Raw genomic sequence first — 15,146 nt, 5'->3', positions numbered from 1 at the left:
TGGCTGTAGTCAATCCCAAAAGTTTACGTACCTTAGAAAAACGCATTTCCTATAATTAAAAAGAAATCAGACATCGGAAGAACAATGCTAATAATAAATAGCTACGTGCTAAAANCCGACGTCTGATTTCTTTTTAAAAAATGTGTTTCTAAAGTGCATAAACTTTTGGGATTGACTGTATAGCCAATACATCCTTAAGTTGAGATTCATCACTTTAATGACGTGCTCGTGAACAGAAGGCCGTACATAAAAGATTATACATTTGCCTATTATATATATAAAATAGTACTTATTGCTCAACTTTCTTTCTTTCTTCCTTCCTTTAATACTAATTACGCAAAATATGTACATACATATATGCCGACGGACGCACGAGTGACGTGTGGCTCGAAAAACAGATATAAGTTTATTTGGTTTGTAGTACGCCCACACGATCCGTGTGTACCTCATTCTTACGTTTACGCCAGGCCAGGTATTTAAATCCGCTTTGCGTTCCATCACCTATTGAACGCAGACGATCCACTCGCAAAGCAAGTAAAATGATAAAAACGTGCGAGACACAGACAGACAGACAGACAGACATAGAGAGGAAATCTAACCTGATAAGTACTTAATTTATTGAAGTGTCACTATCTCAAAGGGATATTTAACTTATTCATTAAAGTGGAAGTATAAAAATTGTTTATGAGAAAACGAGGAAGCAACGGAATACTATTTACAGCGTTGATGTACGTACAGAACATTCGTAGGGTTCACTACCGTTCCCGAAGCAGCGGTAAACCTCGACTTCGAACGTTTCAATATGGTTCATCATTTACTTTCACGTTTTATTCTTGTTTCGTATACTTATCCTAAACACGTTTCTTACCTACAAATTTTACAAACCGTCTTCCTCCTCCTTTCAACGATACAAAAAATTACCTAAAAAAAAAAGTTATCCGTGCATCACCGTCGTCGTGATTAAGCATTTTTAAGCATTCAATATGGTTCCAGACGCTTCTCTCATCAATTATTCGTATGTAAATCTATACACACTTTGTACCGCGTATATTAAACATGTTAATACAGGTAGTAACGCGCGATGATCACCTCTCGCGAGGTGAATCACTGAACGTAACGACGCGAACGTTTTGTTCGAGCCGTGCTAAAAAAAATAGTCATGATCTTTACGTTTGTCCTGTACGATGATTATTCCTCTACGAGTTTCTACGTAAATATCTGACACGCCGCGTGTCGTGATCAGTGGGATATTTCCAACGTCATGTACCTCCGAACGCAACGAGGCCGCATCCTGCGACCAGGTTTACTGCAACACGGGCCTGAGTTCTTGAGTCATGATAGGATAAGAGACCAACGGGGCTGTAGCACCGGATATCGCGAGAGGTAAGCTGGCAGGCTGCTGCGTGTTAGGTGGCTGTTGATTAGTCGCCTGGGGACCTGAACCGCTCATCGTGATCGTTTGCTGAGCCATCGTGACGATCGGCGGTGGCATCGAGACCGGCGCCATCGACACCGCTGAAATGGAAACAGGAGCGACCGTGGCTATACTTACGGGAACGGTCGCGACGCTAGCAGTGACCGTACGCAAGGTGCCGGCGGCCACTGCCGCGTTCACCATCTGCTGAGGCGTCGGGGCCTGCGACGGTGGGACGGTGTTCGTAATGGTGACCGCCGGCACGGTGACGGCGGTCACGTTCGCGGTTCGATTCCCTGACATTCTCAGTTGGGCATTTTGATCCAGAAGAAACTCGTTGGTCGCCGTCAGATCGCTGACCTGAGGAAGCGAGAAACACGTCGATACTAGGCTAACAGGAACGCGCGGACCAGCGACGACAATGAGGAATTAAACTGACTTGCTTTTTCAATTCCTCTATCTTCTTTCTCAGCAACACGTTTTCGTCTTCGAGAACGATCGCCCTGGCCTCGTTACGCGGTATCACCGGATAATAGTAGCCAGGGGTGACCGGTTGCGCGGCGTGTTGACCTACGAGCGGCGAGCCTTCGAAATGAACGACGGTCTCGCCGGAGAATATCCGCCTCTTTGGTTCGGGAGGTCCTATGTAGTCGGCCGGATGCGAAGATGGGTTGTAACCGTTGTTCGTCGCTAGATTGTGTTGATCCTCCATTTGCCAGTGAAAGCTGCGAACACGGAAGACGTGACGAGATCCGAGAGCGACCGATCGCGTTCGGTATAATTACCTTCTGTCCTCCTCGTATCTGCGAGTTTCACCATTACTGGTGCCGTTGAAGTTGTGCTGCGGCCTGGACGCGTTGTGATGCGCGGCCACGATCAAATTGTGCTGCGGTTCCTCGCTCTTCCAGTGTCTGAATTTGCAATGCGGCCTCTGGCAGCTGCCCTTGATGAAGTCCTTGCACATCGGATACTCCGACTTTTCGTTGTTGTTCTTGAGCCTGCTTAAGATGTGAGCGGGCAGCTCGCCCGTGGCTCTGAACCTCTTTTCCTCGCTCTCCGTGCAGTGGAGGAACTTGCACCCGGGCCAGTTGCACATACCATTTTGAAAGTCGTGACAGAACGTGTACTCCTCCACGGGGTCGTCCTCGGACCGTTCGTGGAGGTACTTGCAACGTTTACCCCTGTGGCAGACGTTACGCAGAAAATCTCTACAGACGCGGGTCGGTGACGCATCTCCGGTCGCGTTCGCCGCGACTGCCGGCTTGATGATCGTCGTCCCGCCGCCTCTCGCGTTGTCCGACTTTTTTTTAAGCTTCTTCATCGATGATACATAGCGGTCATACCTCGCGCACAAGTGATTCTTAATCGATCTTCATTCCTCGCACGTTAAACGCGCGTACACTGTAATTATAAAAACAGTTTATTGTAACACGGTTCTAGCTGGTATCTCGTTCGAGCAGATTTCCAGGCGACGTGAGAGTAAAGGGGGCCTCGGTCGGGTCTCAGTTAAGTTAATTTTTATTCTTTTGTTATATAATGACTATTACATGGGTAGTAAGATTATATCAACAGTGTTATGTACAGTATCCTCTTATCATTTATATAAATCTTCGCGATATTAAATGTAACTCGAATCTACCAGGGAAAAGCGGCGGGTCAGTGTCCCCTTTTTTGGAAAGTTGAACGTATCGATCATCGTTCAGATTATACAATCGATCGGCATTCAACGTTTCGATAGAACAGAAATAGATCAGGCAATGGCACTGTAACGAAACTCTTGGGTGAATTACGAAAATACAGTTAATTTTAGTCGCGCTCGTATAAAAGGAATAAATAGAAAATTACAGTACTAGAACAGTTTCTTCATCTTCTTCTTCATTTTTTTTTTGTTATTTTTCTCTACAGGATAGGCCACCGTATCCCATAAATTATTACGTACACCGACCACCTTTGATAAGAACGATTAGTGAAAATTTCGTACTGAAGAATGTCGTTTCCTCTTAAATTTATTAGGTCGTTCGACTGGATATGCGTCTATTGTCATGTTACCACCGAGGAACAAAGAATACGAGAACAAAGAAAAGCGCATGTAACAAGGGAGGAAAATGAGAGAGAGAGAGTACCAAAAGAAACTCGATTGATCGAAGCATACTGCGTAACGTTAAACATCGTATGTATATCAACAAATTATTTTTAAGTACATATATATATTTATATATATATATATATATATACACATATAGGAAACGATCGTAGAAAAAGGAAAGGGTCGCGAATTAAAATGAGCTAACGCTAACGTTAAATAAATTGATCCTTTGAATAAACGAATTTACAATTAGAGAACACACGTAACACGATCATTTAAGTCGTACATCTTTACAGTTCGATTTCTTTCATCCGATCGTTATTCCCTCGTTCCTTCTAGAGATCCTTAGAGTCGAGAGTAGAATGTCGTCAGAGAAATCGAACGAACACGACTAATCGCCAATTTGTTTAAATAAATATCGAGTATTTTAATTAGCACACGTACTTTGCGAGAGCCGTCGTTTCTACGGGAGAACGTTCAAGGAAAGTTTTATAAAGACGTAGAACGTATATACGAGGGGCATTTATAAAAATCGATCTTTGCATATAAACGTTATTTATAATTTTATGTAATAATACATTTGAGTCGTCGGGTGTGCAGTGCTCGAACCGATCGCAAAAAAGAATGACGTAAAAGTGTGCGGTATCCGTAAATAGAGATTAATACAATTTTCTTTTTCTTTCTCTCTTTTGTTGTTGTTGTTGTTGTTTTTTTTTAAAGAAGATATGATATCGAGATTGGCAGCATGTTGAACATTTTACATGGTATTGTCTATACTTCCTCTAATACGTTTCTCCTAATCTAATCTTTCCTTCTATGTACATATTTATTGCTACAAATCTCTGTTTTATATTTGATTTTGGTTCCTCGTTTGTTTTTCTCCGTTTTCTTCTTTCGCGTGTGTGTGTGTGTGTTCCTTCATAAATGGTAACATAGTACACGAGTAGTACTTCTTGACGCCGAGGGATCTTCTCGTGATTGGTGCTTTAACGACGGCGTCGGAAAAATATATACATACAATTCTTACTATTTTCGTCCGTATAAAAATGTTTAAATTTCTCGTTGAAACTACGCACACACGCGCGTATACACACACACCACAGTTTATGTTCGTCTCCTTCCTCGAGAGCCATCAACGAGCGATATAAAAAAGAAAAGAAATTCGAATATCAACCGATAGGGTAAAAGTTATGTACATAGAGAATATCTGAATGAAACAATTAAAATATTTTTTCAAGCAGCATCCATATCAGTATGATCGCGATCGGAGCCACGTAATGTATCGGTACTGTGTAAGTTGTGTTCAACAGATCACCACATTGTGCTTTGAGAGCCGCGTATTTCTTGGACAGCTCCGCCTTCTCCTCGACGAACGAGTTAAACCTCTCCTTCAAAATGACCAACTCCTCGTGGAGCTCCTGTATCCGTTGAGCTTCGTTCTTGGCACGGTAATAAAATTGTTTTAATTTCTCAACGATCTCCTCGTGTGGCTCGCAGATCAACCACTCCTTCAAACTTTCCAACTCCTTCCTGATCACCTGCTGCGACTCGAGATCGTCCTCGGTCTTCAACGAATCCAAAGATCCTATCAGAGTTTGCAACATGTACTCCCTCGTGTGCACGATCTGCTGTGCACTGTCGCTCTTGGACAACGGCTTCAACGTCTTCACGTAGTCTCCTTCCAGATGATCTCCCTGGCATTCTTCGGCCAGTTCACCGCTATCCTTGTCCGTCCTCGCCTCGTCTCTCTTCTCGCGTTGATCGATCTCGGTGGTCGGATCGTACGAGACGGCACTGTCCGTGCCGTCGACATTTATTTCCACCGCCTCGTCGGCTTGGTTCTTCGGTCTCTGGCCAGCTCCGGACGAATCGGACGTTCCCAATTCGTTACTGTTCTCCTCGCACGCGAATCTCACTTCCATCTTCGTAGGTACAAAAATCTCTTCGACCACTTTGTACAGAGGCTCCTCCTTCTTAACTTCGACGACCGATTTCTCGCTCATATCGTCGCTGGTGACGCTGCACGTGTCGTCGGTCGCGTCCGAATTGGCATCGGATTCGGAGTTCACGTCCGCGTTGTCTACGTTCGCTTTTCCGTTGACCAAAGTCCTCCGAGACGGTGGCGGTAAGATGTATTCCGTCACGTTATCGTCGTTCTCGCTTATCGAGTCGTCCAGCTGTTCCTTCGAGAACGAGTAGTCGGAATTCTTCAACTGATTGTAATCGATGTCCTGCGAGTTCAGTTGATTGTCCTGATCGTCCTTCGACGGATAGAAATTGGTCTCCGAGTCGATGTCCATGTTGTCGACGTGAATGGAGTTGAGCTTGTTCAGAATGACGTTGATAGCTTCGATGGGATTCTCCTCGTCCTTCGATTCCATCGTGTCGCTGGTCACCAGCTTCGAGTTCATGTCCTGTAGAATCTGCATGTAATTTCTGAGGGCAGTGATCTGCTTGTAAACGTTGACAGAGTGCAAACGGGAGTCGCGCAGTCTCGCTTGCAGATTCTTCTCCGTCTTCGACTGATCCTCCAGTCTCTTCAACAATTCCTGCTTCTCTTGTTCCGATCTTTGTACCATGTCTTGCATGCTCTCCTCGGTATCCTTCAGCTTGTTCGTGGCCTCTTGAAGCTTCTTCTGGGCTTCCGTGTACTTGCTGCACAATTCCTGCAGCTCGGTCTCCGTGTACTTGGCCACGTTGTGAAGACTCTGACACTCCTCCTCCGTCTCGTTCAAACGTCCCTCCAATTGAACCAGTCTCTGCGTCACTTCCAATTTCTCCTGTAACACCTTCTGTAACGCCTCCTTGGCCGCGTTCTGATATTGTACTTTCTCCTCGTGGAGCGCTACCAAGTCGTTCCGAATCTTGTCCTCCGTGTAATTCGAGGAATAAACGGCCAACTGGCTCTCCATGCTCTCTACCCACGACAGCAAACGATCCTCTATGATCAGCGCCTTCCAAGATTGATTGGCAGCTTTCTTGGTATTTCCTACGATCTGTTCAAGGTACACTAACTTAGAATAAAGCACTCTCTCGCGCCTGGACGCTTCCTGCATCACTTGGTTCAGCTTGTACACGTCCTCCAGGGAAACGTTGTTCACCGGCAACGATACCGACGTACTGAGACTAGCTTTGGCTTCCTTCCCGTCTGGCAAATACAATTTCAACGTTGCTACTATACACCCGTGGGTGACCTTCTTCGTACTCTCTACCACGTCTACCCCGAACTGCACTATGTCACCGGAACATACCTCTTTAGGTGCCGAGTCTAGACCGGTCGCGCTCAGTCTCTGATTATTGACGAACGTTCCGTTGCTGCTGCGGGTGTCTTGTAGAAAGAACTTGCCCCCGGAGTACCAGAGCAACGCGTGGTTCCTGGAGAGTACCTTGCAATCGAAGATCGCGTTGTTCGGAGTGGCTCTGGCTCTCGCTACGGAGCGGCCGATCTTAACCGGCTGGTCCAACGACAACGTGCGCTCTTGGAAAGGATGCGAATTGTCACGGCAGATCAAGATCCCCTTGGCCGTCATTTTGTTGTTACTTTGCGTGGTAGTCACTTTCAGGTTGGAATTATTCTGGCTGGCAGGAAAACTGGCATTTTGTACCCACTCGCCACTAGCTACAACCATAGCCAATTTAAATGGAACGATCAGTTTCTGGACGACAGTTTAAAACACGTACGAACCGAGAGAATTATTTATAGACGACGACAGAGGACGAGGAGGTGCAGAAAGAAGAACGTCACGCGTTCGAATATCGTAGAACAGGGTTTTGTACGGTCGCGGTCGATTTACCATGAGAATCGTTGTTGGTCACAACGTGAGTCTGGACATGGTCGAAAATCACTTTTACCGTCGTGTCGATTTACCACGATGCTGCGAACTTTTACTCGCGGGAGGAGCTCGCGGTCCGATCGTGAACACGGTATTCCAACCTTCTGTGGCCAGAGATTCGTCACGATAACAAGTGTCATACGAGTTCACACGATTCCTCGTAGAAAATTCTGTTCCGTCGTCGTGGTCGTCGAGGCTCGTCCAGCGGCGATTATTTTTCCGATTCTCGTGAAATGCCCCGTGTACAAACGTTACTGTTACACACCGCGTGCCCGTGTTAATTAGTCGAGTCGAGAATATTCCCCCGATCGGTTGATCGGTCGGGCGTGAACGTTCCTTACGAGGTGCGTGCAGCCGCACGTCGGATCCTCCGAATGCACTGCAGAAAAACCTAGCAGATATGTTTCCTCGCGCAAGTAGCAGCGAGCAGTACGCTTTCACACTTTCGTCCTTCGCACGGACAGTTTCTTCGCACTCGGAGATCTTCGACGTTGAACGCGATCGGGCTCGGAGGAACACACGGGTTCGATGCGACGACGCTCGATCAACGATGGTCGGGCATGATCAATCGTCTAATGTTGTGATCGACGAGATGAGCAAAAATATTGTTCCTCGAACTTCTACATTACTGTATACCGAGAAGACACAAGCGGTCCACGTTCCTTCGACTCGGCACACTCTCTTTCAGTTCCGCGTTTCGCTGTTTATCGACCGGCGCCAGTATGACGGTCATCTATACGATTACGACAATGTAACGAATTCAAATTGGACACTCGGCCCTGCTGTGCATCGCACCGATCGTACAAACGAGAAAACGAACTTTAACAACGAACGGTCGTTTGCCCGTGTCGACTGACTCTGACAATCTCGACGACTTTTACCATTCGATCTCTACGAATTCGGAACGGTGGCAAGATGTCACGCCATCGATTGAGAATTCAACGAATTGGCAGTTTCGTCGACAAACGATGTTTACGTCTTTCATTATTCCCCATTAGAAGATCCAACAGAATTTACTGCTTGTAATTGTAAATGTGAAACCGAGAACTCTGATTCTTTCCTGCTTATTTCACAATGTACTAAACTAATATTATTACTTACTAAACTATATTAATATTGCTCGTCATTGTTTAAAAAATAAAATCCGATTTCTTTAAAAATATTCGAATTCCAGTATTATTTACCTCAAATTTATAAAACACGATGTATCGTTATGAAAAGATTTGTCTCGTGCGATTACCTTGTACAATGAAATTATACAATAAAATCTTTTTTTACGTACGACACGCGTAGCTTTTTCCATGCTTCTCCCATTTATTAAAATACCAAAACGGTAGAAAGAAGTTTATACCTAAAGTCTAATGAACAATCTCGTAGCGTGTAACACGAGATTTCGGTCTATTCGTATCGACAGGAATATGGAACATGGTTACGTTAAACGCAGCGAACGAGGCGCTTCAAAGATACCTGCTAACGTGTAAAGATTTTTATAAATCAATATCTTAAACGGAGTCAATGAATCCTTTCGAAACATATGTGTCGTTCTTACATGAAAACGTACTAAGGTCAATATTTCTCGAATAATTTACTCCGCGACGACACGAATATAACCTGAAACACGTTACCAAGTAAACTCCCGAGCGAAGCGTTTATGTTTATAGTTGCTTCGAATCCGAGTGATGGGCATTCGTGATCGCGAGAACTTTGCATTTCCTGTACGCGAGTGGCACGATCAACGCTGGCAATAATACAACATTCATATAGATATAAAAATGTCGGACGAAGAGGATTATATGTCGGATAAGTTTTTACAAGGGAGCCAGGAAGCTTCGTCGACCAGCCTCCTGTACCGCCACGCGGATAAAAGGAAATTTGAACTGATGAAAAAGAAGATCGAGATAGAGACGAAGTTGAAGGAGAAAGGTTCCATGAAACAGATCGAGGAAGAAAAAAGAGAGGAAGGTTTATCCTCTGCGATTACAAGTTCCAATAAAGGTTCGTCTCCTCTTTTCATATATTCATAAAACTGTTGCTCGCGATTCTTTGATAAGCGTATCGTTTTTTCTCAGGTTTTGAAATGCTTATGAAAATGGGATATAAACCTGGTCAGGGTATAGGAAAGACAGAATCGGGAAGGACCGAGCCCATTGGTCTGGAAGTGAAATTGGGCAGGCAGGGCTTAGGGAAAGAGGCTAAGAAGAGAGAAAAGAAGGTCAAAGATAATTCGCTTAACGACAAACTGGATAACAAAGTCATGAAAGATTTTCGTGGCAGAATAGCACAGAGGAGAGCCGAACAACTTTTAAAGGTAGACCTGTACAAGAGTCAGAAGATCTGTGAACAGTTGGATGCACAACAAAAAGTGGAGGAGCCCAGGGAGTCATGGTTTTGGTTGCCTCAAGCAAAAGAGAGTGGCAGTGAAAATGAGGAAGAGGAGGAGGAGGAGGAAGAAGAGGACGACGACGACGATGACTCTTTACCGATCGATGAGAAACTCGAAATTTTAACGAAATATCTAAGAGAGAAATATTTTTATTGCATCTGGTGCGGTGTCGCGTATCAAGACGAAGATGATTTAAGAAACGACTGTCCAGGATGTACAAGAAACGATCACTGATTCCATTAGCTATAGTTTGTATCGATAGAACGATTAACTTAATAAAAATAAAGACGACCGACACGAAAATTTCATTGGAGCACTTTTACTCAGTCCATGTACGACAGACATCTTACGAAACGTACCAAGGACTGGAAATCTAAATAACGCGATTCTTTAGATGAATCGCCCGCTGTGCACGGGGACATAAAATATCCATTAGAGTTACAATGCAAAATACTAAAAAACTACAAGCTCTCCGTAAGAAAAAAATCTGATCACGTAGAATGTAGAAGCGAGAGAAGCTTACAAGCGACTTAGCTACGCTATTATGTCCTGGCAGGAGTTCGGCACCCCCGAGTAACGACATATTGGAGGGTGAGCTGACCTATAAAAGCATCTGTTTGATTTTCTGTTCTCTCATTTCAGTCGAGATATTTGACCATACCTTTACCACGTCGAGTCGCAACGAGTAAAACTAAGATAATAAATATCGATCAGAAGATATGATGTTCATGCTCGAAATCTCTTTAATACTGTCCACGCTTATACTTACTAGTGAGACAATCGCCCAAGTAACGGACGACGAGAGCTGCGAAACGTTACAGTCGGAGGTACACATTACGAAAGGTATATTGACCGTCGTTCATACGTTATTAAGTATATGCATACTACGGAGAAATAAATTATTTATTCGTTTGTTCAGACGAGTACGACGAGATAGGGCGTTTGAGGAGGACATGCAGCGGGGATGTATCCGTCACGAAATGCGAAGGATTTTGTAGTTCACAGGTACAACCGAGCGTCGCGAGTACAACAGGTTTCTCAAAAGTGGGTATCGTGTGTATTGCCGTGATCTCTTTATAAAACCGATGTATCGACTCTCTCTCTCTCTCTGTCTTTTGCCAGGAATGCTACTGTTGTCGTGAAAGTTATTTAAAAGAGAGACAGATTATGTTGCACCACTGCTACGATGCAGATGGGATCAAATTAACGAGCGAAGAGGACGGGATGATGGAAATCAAGATACGCGAACCGGCCGACTGTAAATGCATCAAGTGCCGAGAGATATCCCGATAAATATAATGTAACACGAAACGAACAGTTTATCGAGACGATATTAAAATGTATACACATTGAAACTATAAAATAAAGATTATAAGATTTAAAGAACACTGGAACGCATCGAGAAACAATTATTTACCCTCTCCTTTCCTTTCGACCTGATAGAACACCCCTTTTAGAAATAAAAGCTGACTGAACAGTTGAGCATTGAAAATGTATGGCACATATAATGGTAATTTCCTTTATCGGCTACTTTTATATTAAATATTATTCGAAGACGCTCCAAACGGAATAGTGTTGGAGACGGTCAAAGAAAAATAATATTTCAATTATAAGATTAAACCCATTTAAGTGACTCTACTGCTGGTAGCATCGTATAGACATTTAATATTTCGGTTTTCTGATAAATTATAATTAATATGATGGCTGTGCAAAAACTTGCGAACGATTCATGGGTAGAGTGATTCTAAATAGGAATTGATCTTTACGAAATTAAAAGATTTGCAGAACATTTCGAGTACTGCTTTTACGTGAACAGAGAAAAGTGGTAATTAACAAACCATCATCGTCAAGTTTTACTAACTCGAAGGAATTGTAACTACATAAGAGACGTAATTGTTTATAGAATATATCGTACATGATACATGCAGTTTATAAAAGTGATAACGAACGAAACGTTGGCAAGCTGCACGAGCCAGATTTTTTCAGAAAGAACTTCTTTTTATCAGCGTTCCTACATACTTGATTTTTTCCCTAATGCTATTAAGATATATACATAAAGGGAAGGGAGGAAACATTACCACCAACAGGGTATAAAAGGGTATGAATTACAAGCTCCGAGCACAGTGAGGTATCGGTTCTGGCAGGGAGAGTATCGTAGAAACACTATGTTCTTACATCGCATTGGTAAATCAATCGGACCTTTGTATACCAGTTACAAAAGTAATTCTAATTAAATTCTTACTCACTGTACAGTAGGTGCCGGTGTGTTAATGTGTCTGCTAAGCGAAACGGCAGAAGCGATTATAGGAGTCGACGAATGCCAAGCGACTCCAGTCATCCACTTTCTGCAGTATCCAGGGTGTATTCCCAAGCCGATCCCTAGCTATGCGTGCAGAGGACGTTGTGGAAGTTATCTACAGGTAACAGGACGAAACAAACATTAAGTAATTTGAGTAACTCACTCTTGTAGTATCAGAGAATTTCTGTATCTCCTTTTATATTAAGAAACACATCATAAGCAGTTCCTCCATGAGCATGCTTTCATAAATTCTCCAAGCTCAATTTAAACTGATCATTCAATGTTAATCTTTCAAGACTCTTAAGCAGAAACTTTGGAACGTCTCTAGTTTTCATGCAATTACGTAGTTTTGAATGACAATGTGTAAAAATATCTACGTCTTTCACTGCTAACGAATGTGTAACAAAAAGAACTGAATTTGTTTTATTTACGTTTCTCGGAGTTTTCATAAACACAGACTGATCAGCTATACTCAGAGCGGTAGGAACGTACCATTGTACCTTCCCCGGCAAGATATTTATTAACGATACATCGAATCGAAAGTTAAAAGGACCGACAGGTGTAAACGGTGGTTTATTCGTACCTGTCTCTACAGGTGTCCGGATCAAAACTTTGGCAAATGGAGAGGAGCTGCATGTGCTGTCAGGAGAGCGGAGAACGTGAAGCGGCTGTATCGTTGTTTTGTCCGCGGGCCAAGCCGGGGGAAAAAAAATTCCGCAAGGTTAGACTACTGTTCTGATTCGATCATCGAATTTCCGTGATATCGAAACGAATACAACGTTGGCCGACTGCTAACGCACACGATTGAATCGGAGGCAAACATCGCGACATAAGTTTTTTACAGCCATATTGTTTTCGTCCGATCGTCTAGTGAGTATTGTTAAGACTCGAGGAATATACTTACGAGGAATGTCGATCGTAGCGCCGTCCGTCGAGGAATGGTAACACTCACTTTAAAAGATTCGAGGAAGTTCTTTCGCGTTACTTCCTCGATGACTGCGCATGCTAACGATAAATTTGAAATTTTCACCGATATTAAAAGTCTTTACTACATCCTCTTCGTGCTTCGACGATATTTTGTAGAATTTGCGTCTTGAAGTGACGTAGGAATCATTGATGGAACGTAATGTTTTCGAATCGTTCGAGCATCGGACTCGATTTTCCAAAAATAGTCTGATACACGATCAGTTCGTTGACTATCGTCAAATGTTTCTTTGTTCCACACACTTACCCCACTTACCAGCATAATTGTAACGTGCAACACAACCGAACGGTCGACACCAGTCTGCCATAGTCGACGCACGAACGCCAAATGGCGGCTGGTCACGTGATGTGGATGCATGATGGTCGTCGATGCGCGCGGGGTCTGCGCATGAATCCATGATGGCTGCCACGAGTTGCCTGGCAACCGCGTTCGGCGGCCTGAACAACGTGGCGGGACGACGTGGTTCAAATTCGAAATGATGACGCGTCTCTCAGCTCTACGATTGCTTGCAGAAAAAAACAGATTACGGCACGGCAATCGAGAATATTCGTATGTAATTCTGTTTATACAGGTGATTACCAAGGCGCCCCTCGAGTGCATGTGCAGACCGTGCAGCAGCGTCGACGAATATGCGATCATCCCCCAGGAAATAGCAGGATTCGCTGACGAGGGCCCGTTTACCACGTCTGCACACTTCAGAAGATCTTCCGACTTGCAGTGATCGGTCCTCATCTCCGAAAATCTACTTTGAAATAGAACAAATAACACGTCGGAACGTTGAAAGTGATGAGGTACATTTCGTCGTGCATTACAAAACATAAAAGTAGAAATACACATATATACATATATATATATAATGAAGAATTGTCTTTCATGTTGTATACCGTCTTGTTGTCTTCAAATAAAAATGAGAACGACGAATGATGAATCATAACTAAGCTTACTAAGATCTTGGTGGTTGTACAACAGAGGCCTTGTTAGTTTGTTATAAATAATTTCAATTATATTACATACATATAAAATAACTACATTGCAATTAATATACAATATAGGATATTACGCGTTTATGCTTCTGTTTTCCTTTTTAAAAATGAGTAAATACGTTACAGTTCGATTATAATTATTGCAGCTTATCGTTATATCGTAAATCATCGTTACATCCTGCCAAGTGTACATTATCTACAACGTCCCTTCCGTTTCTCAGTTTCAAGTATATAGATCGGTCAGGTCATTCAACGACGAGATATCAGCTTCAGGTTTGATCTGAGAATCGTACGTACATGTTATGTGACTTGGTTTCGTTTTCATCGTCGTACGCATTTCGTTCTCTGTAGTGGAGATGATAATATATCGGATTATTATCATCGGAACGGTGGTAGGTAGCGGTGTTACAAAAAAATATACAAATTATCATCGGTTCGGTTGATCTGTTTCTTCGGCGTCGAATCGATCGAGACAGGCTTGTGTATGCGAGAAAATAATCAACAACAGTTTGACATGGAGTTCTTTTTTATTATTTTTTTTCCTTTTATTTCGTATAGATATGATTTATCATAGAAGTGTTTTCGTGTGTATTCGTGTATCGTGTTTTGGAATCCTTTTTTTGTTTTAAGTGATATTTTTATTTATATTATGTATACGTATTATTTTAATGTAAACGTAAGCACACGCAGATATACGTACGTAGAAGTTATACGTGCGTGTTCGTACGTGAACTATCATTACACGTCGCATGCATGTGCACATTTCAAGACAGCATATAACGACGCCGCCGTCTTATTTCTACCTTTGCAATCTGTCCAATTCTTCACTTACAATATTTACTTATTAGATATTTACAGCAATAATCTTCTGTATCTTCTCCCTCTCTACCCGTGCAATTCACTCGCCGACGCGTTACCAACAACGTTTCTCGTTTTAATCGTTATATAAATTATTGTAACTTGGTTTTTAATTCACTTCGTCTCGAGTGTATTTCACACGTTTCGTCCCGTCGAATGACGCATTCCACGGTGAACGTAGAATAGAATCTTTCAAGGGGACAACGATGAACATCATAGGTCATTGTATCGTTAGCGTATTATTCATTATATTTTCTACACTTCTCTTTCCCCACTTCGTGTCCGTGTACGTGTGGCTGTGGGTA

General features: G+C 43.0%; 5 protein-coding genes across 7 annotated transcripts; 3 read left to right on the top strand and 2 right to left on the bottom strand.

Annotated features, from left to right (window-relative positions):
* Positions 1-194: 194 nt before the first annotated feature.
* On the bottom strand, positions 195-12,051 carry LOC108631488 (zinc finger CCCH domain-containing protein 10). 2 transcript variants are annotated; one of them, XM_018035447.2, is made up of 4 exons: positions 11,963-12,051; positions 2,200-2,815; positions 1,854-2,139; positions 195-1,774 (listed from the first exon to the last, which is right to left on the bottom strand). In XM_018035447.2, exons 2-4 carry the CDS (start codon positions 2,733-2,735, stop codon positions 1,304-1,306), a joined length of 1,293 nt encoding a protein of 430 aa, XP_017890936.1. In that variant the 5' UTR covers positions 2,736-2,815; positions 11,963-12,051; the 3' UTR covers positions 195-1,303. The 2 variants fall into 2 exon arrangements, with proteins under 2 accessions (XP_017890936.1, XP_026674738.1); XM_026818937.1 differs by lacking the exon at positions 11,963-12,051 and having other exon boundaries at positions 2,200-3,633.
* On the bottom strand, positions 4,184-8,010 carry Slmap (Sarcolemma associated protein). Of its 2 annotated transcripts, XM_018035445.2 has the most exons (2): positions 7,186-8,010; positions 4,184-7,119 (listed from the first exon to the last, which is right to left on the bottom strand). In XM_018035445.2, exons 1-2 carry the CDS (start codon positions 7,295-7,297, stop codon positions 4,721-4,723), a joined length of 2,511 nt encoding a protein of 836 aa, XP_017890934.1. In that variant the 5' UTR covers positions 7,298-8,010; the 3' UTR covers positions 4,184-4,720. The 2 variants fall into 2 exon arrangements, with proteins under 2 accessions (XP_017890934.1, XP_017890935.1); XM_018035446.2 differs by having other exon boundaries at positions 4,184-7,278.
* LOC108631489 (G patch domain-containing protein 11) lies at positions 8,208-10,019 on the top strand. The gene is made up of 3 exons (XM_026818938.1): positions 8,208-8,810; positions 9,098-9,328; positions 9,403-10,019. The coding sequence occupies exons 1-3, from the start codon at positions 8,759-8,761 to the stop codon at positions 9,948-9,950; spliced, it is 831 nt and encodes a 276-aa protein (XP_026674739.1). The 5' UTR covers positions 8,208-8,758; the 3' UTR covers positions 9,951-10,019.
* On the top strand, positions 10,122-11,107 carry Pburs (bursicon subunit partner of burs). Its single transcript, XM_018035449.2, has 3 exons — positions 10,122-10,559; positions 10,636-10,760; positions 10,839-11,107. The coding sequence occupies exons 1-3, from the start codon at positions 10,436-10,438 to the stop codon at positions 11,007-11,009; spliced, it is 420 nt and encodes a 139-aa protein (XP_017890938.1). The 5' UTR covers positions 10,122-10,435; the 3' UTR covers positions 11,010-11,107.
* Positions 11,954-14,157, top strand: Burs (Cuticle-tanning hormone bursicon; the record flags this gene model as incomplete). The annotated part of the gene is made up of 3 exons (XM_018035450.2): positions 11,954-12,136; positions 12,611-12,736; positions 13,572-14,157. Coding segments are annotated over 3 exons (459 nt in total), but the record flags the coding sequence as incomplete, so codon positions are not given.
* Between the last annotated feature and the right edge of the window lie 989 nt (positions 14,158-15,146).

This window comes from Ceratina calcarata, unplaced genomic scaffold (assembly GCF_001652005.2).
Source record: "Ceratina calcarata isolate Rehan_Ccalc_2016 unplaced genomic scaffold, ASM165200v1 scaffold90, whole genome shotgun sequence".
Classification (NCBI taxonomy): domain Eukaryota; kingdom Metazoa; phylum Arthropoda; class Insecta; order Hymenoptera; family Apidae; genus Ceratina; species Ceratina calcarata.
Note: the sequence above shows the minus strand (reverse complement) of the source record. Positions and strands in the feature narration are given on the sequence as shown.